This window comes from Falco peregrinus, chromosome Z (assembly GCF_023634155.1).
Source record: "Falco peregrinus isolate bFalPer1 chromosome Z, bFalPer1.pri, whole genome shotgun sequence".
NCBI lineage: Eukaryota > Metazoa > Chordata > Aves > Falconiformes > Falconidae > Falco > Falco peregrinus.
Window position 1 is genome coordinate 31166621 of NC_073739.1, and position 21001 is coordinate 31187621.

Here is a 21001-nt window from a genome sequence, read left to right on the forward strand (position 1 = left end):
ATTTGACTTGCTCATTTCTTTTCCAAGTCTTTCAGAAAAAATCTTTAAAAACTGAATACAATCAAAATAGCATCGTCATTAACTTTGCAGGTGTTTGTGTACTCTCATTTCTAAGTACTCTCAGAGGAAACTCCAGCTCCCAACAGAAGGTGAGCAATGCTAGAAATCCTCTCGCCTCATAAATAATAGCATGACATTATACAGGAGACTCTCACTACTTGGTGCATATGTATTTGCATTCCCAGAACATGGAGCTAATTAAAACAGCAGTCAAAACAAGTGGATCTGTTAAGACACTAATCCACCTTGACTAAGCTGAAAGACAAATGCACAGAGCAGCAGCAACTGTTCAGAAACAGAACACCAGAAGCACACTTACCTAAATTTAAGAAGTCTGAGCTGGAAGAAGGCGGAAGCGAACTGTGTGTGGAAGGAACTGTACTAGGTGTAGATACCGAGCTTGGATTAAGGAAGTCCCCAAAGAGGTCTGGACCAGACAGGGCTTGATTCTCTGAAGTTGATGACATTGTGAATGGGTCGAAAGGATCAGCTAAAAAAGAAGCAAAACCAAAAATTATCTTACGACAAATTTCAGAATAAACAAAGTTGAAAAAGCCTTACTCCTCTGGAAGCACAGACAAAAAGCAAAGTTCATGTCAGTAACTGCAGCAGCCTTCTAAGACTTTTTCCTGGTACAGAGTCACCATTTGTCCCTTCCTCTAGACATCTGTACTTCAATGTTGGTACATACACAATACGAACAGCTACGTTTTCAAACAAAAGTCCTTGAAAAGGCTGCATACTTTCAATAACATTGTTAACTTCATCCATGTAAGAAACATCTTAAATTTTACCGATCAACTGCAAACAGAAGAATTACATTTTTTAGATGCTCTATAATGCCAAACCTCCAAAGAATTTAAACAAATCTACTATCAAACTACTAAAAAGATAAACTAAAACATTCATACCACCGTTTCGACTTGAAGGCATTAGTGACTGGGGTAGAAAGCACGTCAACTCAAAAATGAAAACCAAAAGAAGCCAGGCTTTCAACAAGTCTCTAGTGATCACAATGAAAAAAAACTAAGTGGAAGAGTATTTATAGTCAGCATGGGGTAACACGTGACAGTCAGCTGGAATAAAGGCTCGAGATCTTCTGCTGCCCTCTAGGGTCAAAATCCTCAAAAGCCCAGGGGCTCCTGCCACAATTCACTCAAACTGAAGAAAGGAATAACCCTGCCATAGTGCCCTAGCACATCCTGAGGCGATGGCCACATTGTACAAGACTCAGTAACACTTCAAAGAAACAAACCCTGGATTGTCATCAAGCTATCTTACTATAGTATCAGACATACACAAAATCTCAAGTACAAGTTTGATGTGTAAACTAAAATACAACAAAGGCCAAATATTCTCACTTCTGCCATTATCTTTCTCTTATCCAATTCAAAGGTAAAATTAGATCCATACATGGCTACTACCCAGGTGTTTCCTGGAGTAGATATAAGAAAGGCATAGTTAAAGTATTAAAGATTCTCTTTTATGGACTTCTGCCAGTGTAAAAAAGGTAAATTGATTCCTCATTCATCACAGTATAATACTGCACTGCTTCAGAATTACAATATTTGAAATCATCTAAATGTTCTACAAAAACACTTTACAGTTGTATGTAGATCAAAGCTTTTAGTCTAAATGAATTATCTTTGTGCAAATAAGCTAAATCTTGTAACAGTTACCCAGATTATTAGACTTAATATTCTCAGAAATCTTAGCGTTAACATCAGGCAGAGAGTTGCTGTTCCCTAAAGTTTAGTCATGTGACAGGGCTAATGATCCATTGCTAAGAGGAGCAGAACCTCTGAACTGAAATGTCTTGTTTCAAATACCAAATACAACAGGACGTAACATTCTCTTTCAGGATACAGACCTGCCAACAACATCAGTAAAAACAGCAAGAAAACACCTTTTAGCAGTACCCTTATCCTACTGGTTTGAACAACAACCTACACAATTTCCAGCTGCCTAGCAATCTTACATGATTAACACAAAAAACCCTCACAGATGCTTGACCTAAACTCACAGCTCTGTACCACACCTAATGCTACTGCTTTCTCCCACTTCGTGTAAAGCAGTAAGTTACTACAAGTCTATGCCTTGGTAGGAAAAGTTATTTACACATGGATTTAGAAAAGGATGTAGCATGTAATGTTTGTATGGGGAGGTTATGGATTCTTTAAAAATACCGAGTCCCCTTTAAATTCAAAATTTGATTCTTTTCCATTTACATGGTTTGAAGTTAACAGGATACTAGCAACATAACAAAATACTTGGGTAATATACAGCAACTTCTCTCATTCATGCAGTAAAACACCTGCTCTATGTAGATTCTTGCTATAGACCAACAGGGCTTCACTGGACCAATAAAAATACAGTACTCATTTTCCAAGCAAAATGCAAGCAGCAGCTTTTATCTTTTGGCCAGCTGAAGAGTACTGTTAATTTTATGTACCTGAAGACATGGTTGCTGCTGAAGACACACCCTGAGTAGCAGCTGGACACTGACTGCTGAAAAAGAAATCTGTTCCTTGTCCAAGGAGATCTCCAGTGGGCCCTTCTGAAATCTGTGATGCATTATTCACAAACAGATTGTTCAGCAAGTCTGCATTACTTGATGAAGAGTTTACTTCTGAGATAGGTTGTTTCTGTTCTGGTGAAATGTCGGAATGTAGTCCAAGTAAGTCTACATTCTCTTCAGGAAGAGATTTTTGTAATGGTGCAGATGGAGCTTCAAAATTTGCTTCAAAAAGCAACTCGCCTTCTGGAGTAACACAGTCTTTTTCATTATCAGCGACTGCACTTTCTTCACCTGGAAATGTAGGGAATTCCTCATCTGAAGGATCACTCTCCTCCCTATCATCAGATAGTTGAACACGATCATTTTTAGATGAACTGTCCTCTACTCCACTTTCTGGACTTTTTCCTTCTTGAATAAAAAGAAACAGCTTTAGATTACCAGGATTCTTCTGTCAACTAGGATAAGACAGACTTACACAGTGACATCATATGAAACCAATCATTAATTAAACAAAGCTCACAAAAGCACTGACGAAAAAAGAACTTTTGCCTACCACCTCTTTATACAGGGCAGGCAAAGGGGCAGCTCAGTACCACGCTTGCCACTCTGCATGGTCAGGTGTTAGGAACTTTTTCAAAATGAGACTGACTTGGACATTCACCTGTGGACATAGTACCACTTATGGCTTAGAAGATGTCCTGGTTTCAGCTGGAACAGAGTTCATTTTCTTCTTAGTAGCTGGTGCAGTGCTGTGTTCCGGATTTGGTGTGAGAACGGTGTTGATAACACACTGATCTTTTTAGTTGTTGCTAGGTAATATTTATACCAGGACTTTTTAGTTTCTCAGGCCTTGCCTGCAAAAGGGCTGGAGTGACATATGAAATTGGGAGGGAGCACAGCCAGGACAGCTGACACAAACTAGACAAAGAGGTATTCCATACCATGGGACATCATGCTTGGTACATAAACAGGGAGGGGTCAGCTGGGGCCTGCCAATAGTTGCTCAGGGACTGACAGGGCATCTGTCAGTGGATGGTGACCAACCGTACTGTGCATCACTTGTTTTCTTTTCTCCCTTCCCTTTGGATTTCATTCCTCTCCTCTCCTCCGTCCTTTTCACCATAACTGTTATTATTATTGTTCTTTGGGGTTTATTTTATTTCAATTATTAAACAGTTCTTATTTCAACCCTTAAGTTTTACATTCCAGTTCTCCTCCCCATCCTTCTGGGTGAGGCTGGGGTGAGTGAAAGACTGTATGGTACTTAGTTACCAGCTCAGGCTAAGCCACGACAGGATAACATACTAACATTTCCAGTTGTTGCTAAGTAATGTTTATAGGAAGTCAAAGACTTCCCAGTTTCTCAGGCCCTACCACCAAGAAGATTGGAGGAGCACAAGAAATTGTGAGGGGACACAGCCAGGACAGCTGGCCTGAACTAGCCAAAGGGATACTCCATACCACAGAATGTGATGCTAAGTATATAAACTTGGGGGAGTTGGCCAGGGCCCACCAATCACTGCCTGGGGACTGGCTGGGCATCAGCCAGCGGCTGGCAAAGCAATTGTACATTACTTGGGGTTTTTTTCCTCCTTTCCTTTGGATGTTATTCCTCTTCTCCCTTCTTTTCATTACAATTGTTACTATTATTATTAATTATTTTATTTCAACTATTAAATTATTCTTATCTCAGCCCTCAAGTTTTACCCTTTCCCTGGTTCTCCTCCCCATCCTGGGGCAGGGTGTGTGTGAAATGAGCAAGTGGTTGTGTGGTGCTTAGTTGCCAGCTAGGGTTAAACCACAACAGACCACTAACTGCTGCTCCAACTCAACAATAACATCAGTGACAGCATGAGCAGTTACTGATATTTTTGCCAATACAGCAGAACCCAGAAAAACGACTTGCACATGCACTACAAATTTACATTTTCTCAGTCCAAACACTGATCTGGACTCCACCGGCTAGTCTACTTTTTCTCTGTTCCTCAGCCAGCCTAAGGGGGCTGTGGGAAGGCAAAGGTTTCCTTGCAGACCTTTAAGGTTAAGATTTGTGCAGAAAAAGAAAAACTTAGCTCAGCGTTTAAGCCACACACAACACCAAAAAAACATTACTTTACACAAATGAAGCAGAATGGCCTGTAGACCTCACTCTTTAAATAGCTTTTTGTCATGGTCTGGTGAAATAGTGACTTCTGCTGCATAAGAAGGTTTAAGCGCTCATTGGAAGGTGTATAAGACAACAAGCACAACAAATAGTTACTTCAGAGGAAAACCCATACCTTTCCAGTCCAGAGAATGAAAGAAGTTATTTGCATCAGTACTACTGCTGTGTGGGGATTCTGTATCAGTAGGTGCACTTTCTGAAGACTGCTCCAGCTGGGATGCTTCTGCTTCATATTGTGCAGTTGAACCTGGTTGTCTAGGCAGCTCTGGTTTCCCTATAAAATAGAATTTAAGTCAGAACCCTTGGGGAGAAACTTCCAAAACTCAATCCTGGTCATAGCAGCTAGTATTTGGCTTACAGAATGACTGCTGTACCACAACAACTGTCTCAAAGTGCCTATTATTCTACAAAGGCACAAAATTCCCTCCCTCACACTCCATTCGAAATTGGCATTATTGTTTCAACTGCAAAAGCTATCAAGACCCTGTTTTCAACTTTAACATCAGATTACATCAGATTCATAGCAAAGCACTCAAGCATTCTGACATTTGAAGGAAAATGTAATTGACACCTCACTTGTGCCATTGTATAGAATATGCAAGAGCTAGGAATAACATCCGCAATACAGAACAGAACAGCAGGAAAGAGCAAATGCAGCTACAGGAAAAAAAACAACCAAGCAGAGTATAAAGCCAGAGAAGAACATGGCAGTTGTTAACAAACATCTCCAAGGAGTTAAGTAATACACTGTGTTCTGTGATTAACTACTCCTTACATTTATTATTTTACTGAGGTCACCAGATTATGTGACTCTCGTGTAAGACTGAGTTAGGCTGAGTTACCTACTGCTGTATCAGCTCTCAAAAAGGAGATTTCTCCAAGGCAAATATGTAGACTCCCTAAATTAGTAAGTGTTCATTCACTGTTTGAAAAGAATGTGATGAATCCTTGGAAGAAAGCTAGCTGTCTAAATCTAAATACCAAACCAGTAGAGCACCCTCTTTCCACATACTCAGCTGTAGCTTACAGAGAAGCTGAAAAAAGTCTGTCTCAGAAAACATACATGAAAGGTCATTAATAACGGAATAGTACAAATTCAATTTTAATAAGCAAGTTTTATAAAACCTATCGTCCTTATCCTATATCCTTCCCACCAGTTTTAAGAAATATTTTTAGTGAGATTTGAAACTCTTACATTTCATTTATCAGAAAATGAAAACAACTTTAAAAATGAGTAATTGTTACAATCCTCATTGTCAATGAAACTTTAGTGAGTTGTGTTCAGAGATTTTTAAAATATACATAACCTAAGTTAAATAGAAAATTATCTATGTCATAATACTAACCAAACATAACCTGCTAAAAAAAAAAAAAAAAAAAAGTAAGACGGCAGCAACTACCTTGTACCAAAAGAAATGTAATTAAGATGTACCATATTAAGAGCAGAGACTAAGATCTCGTGTATGGTGTACTAAAACCACCACAGTAATCTCCATCATGCTTTTTATTCTGGAAGCACAGAGAAGGTTTAAGAGACTTAATGAAAATGTCAAAGCTCATTACTGATACCAGGAGAAGAAGGAAGATCCTGAACAGCATTAACCAGAATTAATGCAGACATCTACAGATGAAGCACAGAATACGTAGTACCAGAAAAACTGAACATCTGCTGGAGCACAATAGAAGAAGTTGAGAAATTGAATTATGACATTACTTGGCTATACGTAATTAAAAATATTTTTATGTTTTATTCTTAAGACCATTTGTGAGGAACGCTCAGATGATTTTAAGTGAAATAATGGTGCCGGTTAGCCAAGTGAAGTTCTTTCAAGACATTTTGCCTACAAATCCTGGTTGTTACAATTCCATTTGCTAAAATCCCTGCCAATAGGATATTCATAGCTATCAAATAGTAAAGCAAGCAAATGTAATGACAGTGGATAAAGTGTAAAGACAAGGAAAATTATAATCCCTTATTGAAGGATAATTTATACTCCTTCATATAATGGAAAATTTTAAGTGATATTTACAAAAAAATACACCTTTTAAATTTCTTTCATTTAAAGGAATGTCAGAAATGAAACAAAAGCCTCAAACGTTAAGGACATTAGAAACTTTAGCATGTTCTCTAGTTTTTCAAAAGATTCATTACCAAATTTTGATAAAATCTCTTGTTGCTCCTCTCGGGTGGAGAAGAGGATCTTGGGATTCAGTCCCTTTATATTCATGTTATCCCATGGTGGCTGTTCACAGCTAGGTCTGCCTCTGGGCTCCACCTCTACTTCCAGATTGACTTGAAATAAATCAGGATATTTTTCTTGTATGTCACAGGCATCCAGATCATACCTGAAAAGATGCATACAAGTAGGTTCTTGATACTGATTGCTAACTAGATTAAGTTCACCACAGTCCAAGGCAAATTTTTAAAGGAGTTAGTATCAGGCTGTATCAGTATCAGTTAGTATCATGCTGTATTTGTATACTTTTTCTATGGATTTTAAACCGATGGTATATTGGTATGTGGGGTTTTTTTGCTGTATTATGAACAAAACCTTCAGTTTCCTTCAGATGAGAAAACAAAAGAACCGTATTGCAATCAAAGTCATTTACTTCCTACACTAACCATATTTCCTCCCCCTGCCACGTTGGTTTGGCAGACTAAACAGTTTCAAATAAAACTTCTGCCAGTTTCCTACATAGGAACAGGTGTCAACATACTTGGCAAATTTCACTGTGGTAGCATTTCGGGGCACAAAACCTGTGTGGAACTGTATCTGAAACATCTTCATTGAAGCCATCTGTTGAAAACAAGAAATACAGGGAAAATAGATAAATCCACACGATTAGTATTCTGCACAGTGTTCTGCCTTCATTACAAAACAAAATATTTTCAGTATTAAAATACTTTAAAGTGTTTGTTTTGCTACCATTTCACCTTAATTCTACGTATACTTTATCTTGAGAGACTTAAATGCAGCTTGAGACAGAATGTAGACAAATCTATTACTACCAGAAACAAACCAAAAGACCTCAAACCAGCTATGTCTCACTAACCTAAGGCTATCAAAGTCTGTTAAGCACTTCCAGACCCTGTTCTAGAGGCTGAAACTGCATGACCTCTGTTGCTTTCCTGAATATCATACACCCAGAAAACCTCATTGTGCAATACACTAATCAGGAAATACACATATAAACAGGAGTCCATTCAGAACAGTTTTAAATGTAGCACATTCTAACGGACACTTCGTAAGAAACGCAGAGCTCTTTCCTATGCAACTTCAAGTCAACCATCCATCCCAGAGAGAATTATAGGGCTTGTCCAAACTGATTCATTATAGCCTTTCAACTTTCCCAACTCATTTTTTTCTGCTGACAGAAAGACTACTTTCCCATGCCTGATCAGCATATGAGAGTCCAGAAAATGCTACTATAGAAGTTTAATGTACCTCCTGGTCTTACACAAATCTAAATTACAGCAAACTGATACATCCACAATGTATTTGTTCACTGGCTTCAGTTACAACACAAGTGGAATAGTCTTGCCAGTCCTTACAAAGAAAGTATTACAGTAACAGTCAAGTAAATATGACAGACTAAAATAGAATTATGGAAGTTCTCCTTGTAAATGAGCATTTATTGAACATTATAACCAAAAGTCAAGTGACAGACAAAGCACTGCTAGCAGGTTGAGGGAGGTTATCTTTCCCCTCAATCCAGCACTAGTGAGGTCACATCTGAAGTCCTGTGTCCAGTGCTGGGCTCCTCAGTATAAAACACACATGGACATACCAGAGAAAGTTTTTCTGATCCATCCATCCCTACCCTGGTCTACACATGAAAACCTGAACATCCTATTAAATCAGTTTTCTTAATCCCTTGCTATGCAAGACATTTCCTAGAAGATAAACGAAATCCCCCCTCAGATTAACTGTGAGCCAGTGGGAGCCATTCGCAATGCCCAGCTCTAGGCATGTAACAGCAATATTGAAATGTGGTGGTTGATCTCTGTAAGAGTTCTGCACAGAGCTTCAAGGAGCAATTTAGAGGACATGCACCTATGGACACATTTAATACCTTTCCACCAAGGCTCCACACCAGGATCATTACAAACACTGTTGATGTATCAGTTACAGCAGATGGATGGGAAAATCCTAATGTCTTCCAATCAGTGAATAAATGCCAAAGAAACTTATCTCTGAAACCGAGATCGCACAAGGAGTATAAACTCAATTTTCCCCAGCTGCATGCCTTCTTCACTGATGATCTTGAACCATATACTAGTTATCTTTGTGCATTAGAGAATCTTTTCACTGAGCTTTCAGGTTTAAAGTATCTTGCATCTGTCCCACAGCACTCTGGTGACATTAAGAAAGTTCTGAATCTCTGCAACATGACAAGATTTGATACTCACCTTTCTACAAAGTAGAAAAAACACAGGGGAAACCATTTATTTCAGTAGTAGTAGATATGTATGAATATGCTTGTTTGCCCCAGATGTATGGAAACTGTCTGAAGAACCCCTGGATCGATTTTCACAATGCTTTAAGTTATCCTAAACTTTGCACTACCCCTTCCTATCTTCTACATGGATCTCCAAGTTTAATTTGGGTTACTCATCTAGAAGAAAAAAAAAATCCCATGCTTCATTCTTAGAAATTGGAAGACAGGCTTCATTAGCAAGTTTTTTGGGATCCTGCAATACACTTGCATCCATAGTTGAATTAAAGGAAACATGCATTCTGCCTAAGAAAACAAAGACTAGTAAGAAAGCTTGCTATAAAAACTTGACCTAGCTCTAGAAACAGGATACAAAACCACATGGTTTCTTCTAGCCTCTTATGTGCAGGCAGTCCCTGAAATTCCACTTTTTTACTGTGTGGAGGCTTTCCGTGCAAATATAGTGAATATCACTACTGAAGTAATCTCAAGAAATGCTTACCAAAGCACCTACATGCAGAGCACTAAGAACGGACATACACATTAGCCTTGAAAAAGCTGAATTCCCAAGTGCATGAAAACCTCACATGTCTTTGAACAAAGAAAAGGAAATAAAGCCATGTACTTAATGAGATCACAAACACAAATACAAAATTGTAACAAGAAAAAGCAAATCTTCCATGCAGGCTGTTACATTTATCATTACCTTAGCTTGTAGTCGGCCTCCTAGTGTTGACCTGGCATGATAGATCACAATGAGAACATCGCCCTGGACTGTTATACCTAGCGGAATTACTGCTTTCCCATCTTCAATTTTAAACTCTCTAAAGAAAAAACATAACCACAGTTAATTTCATTTTTTAAAAATAATGTATTACCTTATGTTTTGTTTTGTTTCTCCAAGGCCTTCAATATCAACCCATAAAAAACTGCTTCAAGTTCTTATTACAGAGAATTTGCTCTAAATGATTAAAATTTAAAAGCTGCTCTGTAACACCCCACAGCTGTTTCTGTTCCTGCTCTCTTCAAATTCATTAAACTCCTTAAGGGGCTTGGATTTATAGGAAAGCTAGAGGTATTCTCTCATCTTTCCTCTCTCTGTGACTACCTACACCTAATACTGTTCGTACCCTTTGCAATTCCTGTGCTGTATTACAACTGCAGATACCAGAGCTGTACAAGGGCTAACAAGCACTCCCCTTACAGCTACCATGCCTGTGGGATCCTAATTGTTTCCATGACTGAAACATGGTGTTCAATTCAGTACATGTACACCAGGAATCAGTCTTCCCAGTTCACATCACATGGAGTGAGAGGAAAGAGGCTCTTGTTCACCTCTGCTGTGCCATGTCCACTGTGCCAACCCCACCATCATCCCCACTTTTTGCAGGAACAAATATAAGCTGCTATTGTAACTACGTTGTCTCTTCCACAAGAAAAAGTGGACAGAGGAGCTGTTGTCACATGTTAAAGAAGCTTTGGGCTCAGCTGGGACACGCAAGATCATGCTTTCTCTTAACAGTGAGCACTTAATATTTAAGGCGGTCCAGAAAAACGTAATGTGCTGTTTCAGAGCAAATCATAACCTGTACTTACCTCATTTTGTCATATTCCTGGGAGGTAGTGGTTACTCTCTCATCTCCCACATAAACTTCACAGAAAGGCCTGCAGCCATTACGCTGCTTACTGAAAAGAGGAACTGGAGTCATGACTATTGATCTCACAAGGATGGGCTTGCTGTGAGGAATAATGGGTTCTTCAGCCATCATGTCACACATATATTCGATGTATCTAGCAAAAACAAAGAGGTACTCATTTAGCCAGAAAACAAATTGTAAAAATAGGTAAACACACAGCTGAGTTACTTCTGTTCATACCCAGCCACTGAGCAGTGACAAATGGTAACAATAAAAACACTGGGAACAGCATTTTCAGCAACCACATTTTCAGGTCTGATAGGAATTCACAACAGGAAAATGAAATGGAAACATGGAGAAATATTTATGATCCCTAGCTGGCCTCCCAATTTAAGGGCAGAAACAGTTTCTGTACAAAAGCCTGATGGCTGCACCACAATGGAAAAATGCACTGCCCAGAAAACTGAATACAGCACTGCATATGAACTCACGTGCACCTGTGTCCCACCTTCCAGACAACTCTAGACATTGCTTTAGGTCTGCAGCCTTACATATATTCAGTTGTAAAACAAACTAGCCACTCCTTCCAAAGGCTTTAAAACACCAAACAAGGAGAACTATTTATTATCTTGCACATAACTGATTGAAGTTGCATAGCAGTTCTGAAGCTAGTAACTCAAAGCTTCCTAAGGACTTTAATTCATCCTCATTAATATGTTATCTTGTAGACAACCCATTAAATATACTAAAAGTAAATCTGCACAACAGCATAATGTCACTTATATTTAACTAATCCTTACTTCTCACATTTCTAAATCTAACCCTTTTTGTAGGAATCACCCTTACTGCCAGTGTCACTTGCTACTAAGACTTCATTGTTATAAGATCTATCAAATTAAATCTAATAATCAGTTTAAAATATTCAAAGTATATGAAAGTCACCTCTTCATGCACTCCTTTAAAAAAGCAGAAGGCATCCCCTACCTAAACAAAAATTGTTAGTGGTCTTTCCATAGAACCTGCAGTGTTCAGACACAGCAAAACCTGTTCTAATAAACTAGTAAAAGTGGAATAAGCCTTACACACGTGCAAGAGGATTTTATACTTTAAATAGAGCATTCAAAAGCACTGCATACCCTTATTTTCATTCCTGACATTTCTTCACTACAGGTCATACTTGACTCACTTTTAATAAAAGCATCACAAGTAACTCAAGGGCTCACAAAATTCAGAATTACTTTCCTTACTCATAATATATTCCAAGCATTTTGCCATTCAAACACAGACACAATTGAAACAATTTATTTTCCTAAAAAGCATCCTGTAAAAACAGTAGCATATTCACAATTGCATAATGACTTGCTTCAACAGTACCTACAGACTGATACCATACCTCTTATGAGAGGGCCAAATGCCAGGAGGACAGCGTTTCATACTGAACATATAAACTGCAGCTTCAGCAGTAGTGAAGAGACGGCAGAAACACAAAAAAGAACAAACTACAACAGCAGATGCAGCTCTCCCATCCTACAAAAAAAAAATAAATAATTGTGACTGTTATTAAACCCAGTGGAAAAAGCATTACAGAAGTTAGTGAAGAGCATGCTATCTCCTTATTTAGTGTAATGAAGTCCAAGGACTACTGCAATCGTCAGATTTGCACTTTCTATCTGAATGTGCAATGTTTTCTTTTTATTTCTACACACTACAAAGGATACTACATATTATCTGCTTGCTCAAATGCGAATAGTTGCTTTAACTTAACACTGATATTTCCAGTTGATGCTTATTACCTTACTACCACTACTATCTTTACATTTATTTCCTGGCTGCTACCTGTAACTCCAGCTCAGTGCTATTTTCGGCTGATAACCATGGATTTTTGCTACAAGAGGCGTCCTAAGATTCAGAAGAACTAAGCCACACTAAAAACTCTTTAGTCTTCTGCCTGAAACTGCCTGAGGTAATAGATTACCATGAAACGCCAAGAAGGAAATTAGAACACTGAACATCTTTCTGCAGGGCCCACAGCTACACACAGCCCAGATTAATCCCTACATCATAAAAGACTGAAGATTCAGAAAGAAATAATGGTTCACAGAACAAGACCTGTCAAGTTTTTTTGCTAGCAACACAGAACAGATTTTCTGTTGGTGATCATTTGGCATGTAAGTGTGGAAATGGGAAAGAGGGAAGTGTTTTTCCTCAACTTGTTTTAACAGGCATTTCCCTCAGTGCCAGGCTTTAATTCCAACCATTACTTACATCAGTGAAGACAAGATCTGCCAGCACCATAAAAGCCAGATCTTTAAAGATCAGTTCAACAAATCAGTATTCTTACTGCTGGTGTACCTAGCAAGCCCAATGATTTCCAGAAGTCACTAAACTAGTTTATGATTACATGGTCTGGATCCGGCTTTTCAGTTAAATTTCACACAAATGCAACAAAAACATGGCCCCTACGCGGAAAGGCCTACACTTAGGACAAAACATTAATGAATGCAAGGGAAGAATGAAACAACACTGACCAGCATGACAAGCAGTGACCTATGTACCCTTGCATTAAAAACCCACTTCCAAATTACAGCACCACACCAAGGGGAGAAAAATCATTGTCCAAGGAGGTCAGCTAGCAAGTCACAGCAAACCCTTTGCAACTACAGCAGGTAGTCAGACAACAACTTTACAAGATTTAAAAGACAACTTTACAGCTAAAAATACATCATTCAAAATAAAGAGTATCTTATTCATTAGTAAACAAATTTGATGACAGAACTTTGCACTTCAGAAAGAAGCTTTCTAAAGTTGCAGAATAGAAACAAAACTTTGCACTCCTATAGGGAGACGAGACAGTAGGAATTTCAACTTTTCCTTGTATGATTTTACAAGGATGATAGATCTTGGCTACGAAAGTATAAAATCCTCAGGCATAAACAATCACGAAGGCTGCCGTAAAAAACAATGATTGGAAAAAGATACATTTTGAGTTAAGTTTTGTTCCAAAGCCTCAAAAAGACAGAGGAGTTTTGTGTCTGAACTATTTTGAAACGAAATAACCTTCATAAAATAATATTAAATAAAATAAATATTAAACATAACTTTTCATAGTGCATGCAAGATTATCTCAGCTTGGTTGATTTAAACACAGGTCAGATAAAACTACCTGAAGGAACACTCAAGCACACTTAGAGAGCAGCAGCACACCCAACTGCAAGTCTCTTTGCCATTAAGTTCCATGAAGATGATCTTTGTACTCACACCTTCTTAAAGCTGTGCGAGTTTTCAAGGACGACCATCACTGCATGGCCCCAAACAATTACACAAAGTATTACTGCACGTATCCAGGAGTTACTCCAGCCTCTGGCATACGTGCTACAGTCTTGCGATATCATCAGAACAGGATGCCCCTTAAAAAACTGATCCCAGTCACTGCCAGTGGAGAAAGACATAACTAGCTGAAGCAAGGAGCTGTCACCTAAACCTTGTTTTCAACTGCTTCTAATTTGAATAATCCAGTTGAGAACAAGTAAAAATTTAACAATTCACTGTATTACTGCAAACCTCTGCAGTAAAGATCAAAAGACCAGGAAGCCCTACCTGAATCTTGGCCAGCTAGAAGCAGTTCCACCTTTACAAGAAGCAACTCTTATGTTTTGTTATTCAAGGAAGTTTATTAGACTAAAATATTCTATCTCTACCAGACAAAGGAAATCTAGGTTAAAAAAAAAAGAGTGCTAACTTTGAAATCTACAAAATTTCCAGCTAAGTGAATCCAGGACACATTTTGCAACTACTATTCATTTCTAGTAGCTCTGGTCTATGCTCTTTACATCACATTGGGCACGCAGCCATACATATACAAGCTTCCCTCACATCTGAAGAAAATTAATGAGTTAGGTACCTTAAAGGAAACACTTTAAGGGAAAGATGTTACAAAAACTAGCGCTAATTCACCACATCTGTCTCTTCCCTACTTGATAACATACGTATCATGTTAATATAGAACTAGATTCCTAACCTCACAGCAGCACTGAAAATCCGATTGGTTTTCAGGAGCTGGCATTAACCAATTTTTTCCTTGCAAAACTCTGTTTAAGGAAGTACACTATACCAGATTAACAAATCCTCTTTTAGGCTCTGATAGTGATATTCCATATAGACTACTATATCACATCAAAGGACTGGTTTTGAATGCTTTCTAGCAGCATCATAAGCCTTGTAACAACTGTCATGTTTCTCTTTTTACTCTGCAGGAAAATATGAATATCAAAATACCACATGCAATACTCTTACACAAACATAAGAGTAACCTCATGTTTTCAGATCCTGAGTATAGTAAGTATTTTTTAAATTATTTCCCACACACACACACATTTGACATGAATTGGCTCTACCCAGAGATTTACTGCTCTTTTGGGTTATATCAAGGTTAACAATACATTAGAGAACAGCGGAAGTTATATAGCAGTCTGCTGTCAGCAAAAGCAAGTTGGGCAAAAAGTCTCAGTCACTTTCTGCAATTCTGCAGATACAGATTACATTCCAAGCAGACCGTAGTGGGAAATGCTGTACACACTCAGCTGTCACTCAGAAAATATGAACAATAAAATGGAGCAAACACAGAGCTCCATTTATAGTAGAGCAAACAAATAGTAGAGCAGAGTGTTTCTCCCAAAGGCTGTTTTGTCTTAACCCCTCCTATATACTTACTGCCTTCCATGCTACATGCAAGTAAGCAAGGGCTAAACTACCTTACTAATTGCCTGAAGAGAAAATGTCTGCAAGTAACTTTCCTAAAGACACAGCCAGATAGAACTGCCTCTTGGCCTCACAGTGAAGAAAGCCAGTAATCTTCACAAACTGAGTGAATACTAGCATACAATTTATTATTCACAATTTAAAGCTGCATTGAGCAACACACTTTAGATTCAAACCAATTTCTTACAAGGCAGTGCACAATGCAAACATTTTTCTGGTCCTGTTTCAGCCACAAATGCATATTCTTGCATATGCTATAAAGATTCTGAAGATTTGGCGCTCGTCTTGCTGGCCAGCCACATTCAGAAACCTGCAGTGAGAGAGACAGCAGAGGTGAGAAACAAGATCACATCTTCACATACATTTGCATAGCATAAACTGTGCATGTAAGAGGCAATTTTAGACTTTAATGCCACCTTCAGGTAGAAATTAAGCAAGCTGCTCAAGAAAAGCAGTCTCATACAGTGTAAGCACGACTTTATAGGATGCAATGCAATAAAACTCCAGTCCTGTTTATCATCTGCTGCACTAGAAGAATCAACAACTCAGATTCCTATCTGAAATTTTCTTAGAGCAAGGAATAAAGTAAAACAGCTTTCAACTCAATCCATGCACATATTCCTAACCAAAAATAGAAACCAAACCAGACTTCGTTTGCTTTTACACTTGTTCATTACTCAAAAAACCTCAACAGTTGATTAACATCCCTTCTGCAATTAGTATTGCAAAACACTACTGAATAATCAGCTTCATTGCTGAAAGTCTATATTCTTAGAATCAGCTGTCCAGTTAGAATGCAGTATATGAAACCTGATCCTTAAGCACTTGCAACATCTGAAGAGCAGATGTTGTGCCAGGACCAAGAAAACAACTTAGACAGCAAGAGTTTTCTATTTCTTTTTAGCTAGGATCACAACTGCTGAATGTAGAAGACCAAGTTTTTCTATCAGCAGCATGTCTTCTTACCCAGATAAAAGAGTTCAAGGGTTATTCTGAGATGAATTACTGAAATAACCAAGTATTACAGAAAATTCTCAATGAGATTGTTTCTTTCAGTCTTTTGTCCTCAGCTTGGCACAAAAACAGTCTGATATACAAAGACTCCTATAGCATTTCACTATATTCTAGTATTTTAAATAAAAATGAAGGCAGTTTCAGGAAGTGTCACTCTGATGTATTTAAATTGAAAGTTCTTTTGTTAGTGAAAGTTTATGCAAAATCACCACTGAACGAATAAAAGGTAACACAAGCAGTCTTTATATTTCTGTTCATAACATGATTCGATGTGGGCTTCATTACATCTCAAATATTAGAACAGCAGTAAAAGATTCATACTGCAGTGTTACAACTACAAACCAGAAACCACTCTAGAAAAGCAAGTGTATTCAAAAAGAGCAAAGAGAACTCACTTTTTTCTGATTTACCATTTACTTCCTGCCCAAACACTAGTTCTGTTACACAATGCATACCATAAAACAGTCAACGCAGAGAAGGTAATGTTGTAAGTTCAAAATGTTCTGATCATTAGCAGAATGATGGAGAATGCACAACCTCCTTGAGCAAGCAGGACTCAAAACTAGCACAGGCTTCCAGACTACCATTAGCTTTAACCACGGTTAAAGAAATTTGTAAGAGTTACGTACAAATAGCATACAGCAAGAGAGCAAGGATACATAATTTCATAAATACTTACTAAACAAAATGTCAGAATTAAGAATTTCAGAAACAATTCTCCTTTGATCATGTCTGAGACTTGCCATAATCTCTTTTGCAGGTACTGAAGAAAAACTAAATTTCCTTAGCTTCCTATGTGGCTGCTTTCACTCAGCACTGAATAACAAAGTCAAGTCAGTCATATTGCTCATTGTGCATGTGGGTTTCAAAGATGGACAGGGAAAATTCCCCCAACATCTTGAAAGAGTATGTTTTCCAAGTAAAACAGCTGCCTGCCTTAAAAAACAAAACCAAACCAACAGAAGGCAATGTTTTGTAGAAACTTCGTAAATACTCCCAGCCAATGAACTGGCCAGGAACCTAGAATATTTTGACAAAGTGATGATCTATTATTATTTCCCAGCAAAACAAAGATGGTAACACAAAATGAATGTCAAAAAGAGTAATGTAGACCAGAACAGTTCCAGGTCACTGCTAGATTTATCAGTGCTCCTATTTGTACTGTAAATGGTAACGTATCAGGAATATCAATATATAGGTATCTCAGACTTGCATAACCAAAACACCATCCCCAGGGTAAACAATTTCCCAGTCACAGAATTCATCGTTCCATAAACAGAGATTGTTAACATTGTTGGATGAGGAATAAATGTATTCCCTATGTCGGCTTCAGTGGGCTTTCCAGCAACATAGTGCTAAAGATTTTGCTTTGAGGTACCTGCTCTAAATAATCATGCAGGAGGAGGCTTCCTGTATGATTAAGCTTTGCCTTCCATGTTGAACAATCTCTGTCTGAACCTCATACTGAACCAGATGCAGATAAGAATTTGATCGCCTCCACCCAAAGAGGCAGTGTAGTGGGCTTGCATGGCAAGGTTTTAGTAGCCGGAGGCCTACAGGAGTGGTAGTGCCTCTGTGATAACATATTAAGAAATAAAAAATACAACAAAAATAATAGAAAAATATCTGCACCAGTAAGACAGAGGAGTGAGACAATGTGAAAGCAACAGCTCTGCAGACACCCAGGTCAGTGCAGAAGGAGGAGCAAGAGGTGCTCCAGGCACCAGAGCAGAGATTCCTCTGCAGCCCATGAGTGAAGGCTGCAGCCTTGAAGGTGAAGCCCACGGTGAGGCAGGCTGTGCCCCTGCAGCCCATGGAGGTCCACAGTGGAGCAGATATCCACATGCAGCCCATGGAGGACCCCACACTGTACCAGGTGGGTGCCTGAAGGAGGCTGTGACCCATGGGAAGCCTCTGCTGAAGCAGGTTTGCTGGCAGGACCTGTGGACCCATGGAGAGAGAAGCCCACGCTGACACAGGTTTGCTGGCAGGACTTGTGACCCTGTGGGAGACCCACACTGGAGCAGTCTGCTCCTGAAGGGCTGCACCCCGTGGGAGGGACCCACAATGGAGCAGTGTGTGAAGAACTGGAGCCCTGGGGAAGGACTCATGTTGGAGAAGTTCATGGAGAACCGTCTCTCGTGAGAGGGACCCCGTGCTGGAGCAGGGGAAGAGTGTGAGGAGAAAGAAGTGTTAGAAACAAGCTGTGATGAACTGACTGTAACCGCCACTCCCTGTTCCCCTGTGCCACTCTGTGGGAGATACAGAGAAATCAGAATTAAGTTAAGCCCAGGAAGAAGGGAGGGGTGGGGGGAAGGTGTTTTTCTGATTTGAATGCTAATAAATTAAATTCGTTTTTCCCCAAGTCGAGTCTGTTTTGCCCATGATGGTAACCGGTGCATGATTTCCCTGCTCTTATCTCAACCCATGAGCTTTTTGTTACATTTTCTCTCTCCCCCTGTTCTGCTAAGAAGGGCAGTGATAAAGCAGCTTTGGTGGGCACCTGGCACCCAGCCAAAGTCAAACCCACCACAGGCAGTAACCTTTTTTTAAGGTGTGACAATACTTTGTTTACAGGAAACAAAAGGAAGTGACAAGCACTATACAGAACACACTAGACATGCCTCAGTCTGACAGTTTAAGTGAAGTTGGGTACCTGAAGTAATGCTAAGGATGGCTCTGCAGGGTGAAGTCCAGAAGGGGATTTCCTGTAACAAATAATGCTTCTAGACTCTCTTCTGGACAGTTAGTGTCGTGGGGAAGGGCCATGATCACTACAGACTGTTCAGGTGAGGTCTAATGTGGCCAATGCTAGACAACTCACAACACAGTAAGCTGTGGACAGGAAGTGGAGAGTAAGTCTTCACTGATGAGCTACTTACAGGACAGCTGAGGTGTATTTGGCAGCAAACAGTGAAGTTCAATACCTCAGCACCTAACAAGCTGTCCTTACTACCTTGTTACTAGGCAAATGTCTTCATCCTAGTATCAGAGAAATAGCCAGGAAGGCTAACAGAGGCTCAGCTAAACTGTATCAATATTTCAGGCAGTAGCAACAAGCAGTCAGTTAGGGCTGAGTAAGCCATATAGTAGTCAAATGATAGTGGCACAAGGAGAAAGTCCAGTAAACAGGTTGTGCAAATCAGTTACCAAAGGAATACTACCTCCGATGAAGAAAAACTTCTGAATGTAGGAGAGACTGAAAATTTAGTAAGATTTTAAGTTTTCTCCATTTAAATCTGAAGCATGTTCAGGACCCGTGCATGTTTTCAAAGATATCACCAGCCTAAGAAATACAGGCTCTAGTCGGTAAGATTAAAGATTAGTCTTTAATCAGTTAAGTTTGGATTGAAAGCACACAAGCAGAATACAGGTCACTCTTTGACCTCATGTTTATACTTATTGTCACCTTTTTGGATTAGGCAGCCTATTTTAACATATTTCATACTAAAATGTTGAAGGTATAATCAAGACATTGTGTTGAAAGACCTTTTAAAGAAATACACAAAAACTATACGCACCCTATTATGGAATCTTGAAGGCCTGTATGTTCTCGGAGAGAGATTGTACACAGCATAGTGGCCAGGATGTTTAGAGTCCAGATATAACCGCACATCTTCTATGTTATTTTTGATGGCAGATTCTACACCTTCAGCTGGAAAGGACATCACTGAAGACAGAACAACAAACACCATGTAAAGTATTGATTTTTTAATATATATTAAGAACAAACAGAAGTTATTCTGAAGACAGACATAGCTATCCTACCAGCAATTCTGGAAGTGATGTATGATATGTCCAAGTCTCCTTTTGCATAACTGAAACAAAATATATTGGAGTTAATACTGGGAAGTAGAACCATTCAAGCTGTAAGGCTAAACCCCAGTTCTCTCAGCTACACCCACTACTATGAATATTTCATTTCTTCCATCAGAGGCTTGTCACCTCACATTTGAAGGTTTTTAGAACAGGGGTTGTATTTGAATTGTTATGCATTCACATCAGTCACAACAAAATAATTTCTCGTGATTTTGCACAGATGCCTTCAGTGTTTAACTTCCTTAACTCTAGCCCCTGCTCCTACGGATAAACGTTCATAGCAGGTATATAATGAGGATGCATTAACAACTTTTATAGAGGACATCAAAATGCTTAAAACAATGACCATTTGTTGAAACATTACGTTTTAAATTATGTAGTTCTCGCTTATTACTATCTGGCCTAGATGGCCAAGCTGCCCAATTTCTGGATTCCACATGAATCCACAGGTACCTGAATCTCTTTCCTCATTTAAATAATTCCTCCAAAAATTCACTTCCAAAACTCTCAGTGAGCAAAGCATTAATCATTACTAATCCCCTTCTCATATAGTTGTCCACAGTTTTAAAGAGCAGCCTTTTTTGAAAAACAGTC

General features: G+C 38.9%; 1 protein-coding gene across 2 annotated transcripts in view; it reads right to left on the reverse strand.

Moving 5' to 3' along the window:
- GAK (cyclin G associated kinase) overlaps positions 1-21001 on the reverse strand; it is a 77142-nt gene that overhangs the window by 18874 nt on the left and 37267 nt on the right. Inside the window, exons 12-22 of one of the 2 annotated variants that reach the window (XM_055791491.1) lie at positions 20357-20406; positions 20110-20258; positions 15762-15884; positions 12210-12343; positions 10776-10970; positions 9886-10003; positions 7461-7540; positions 6895-7088; positions 4858-5016; positions 2513-2983; positions 380-550 (exon numbers count right to left, since the gene is read on the reverse strand). In XM_055791491.1, the coding sequence (XP_055647466.1) occupies positions 380-550; positions 2513-2983; positions 4858-5016; positions 6895-7088; positions 7461-7540; positions 9886-10003; positions 10776-10970; positions 12210-12343; positions 15762-15884; positions 20110-20258; positions 20357-20406 (1844 nt within the window). Of the gene's footprint in view, positions 1-379; positions 551-2512; positions 2987-4857; positions 5017-6894; positions 7089-7460; positions 7541-9885; positions 10004-10775; positions 10971-12209; positions 12344-15761; positions 15885-20109; positions 20259-20356; positions 20407-21001 lie in introns of both variants that reach the window. The other variant, XM_055791490.1, reaches the window with a different exon arrangement.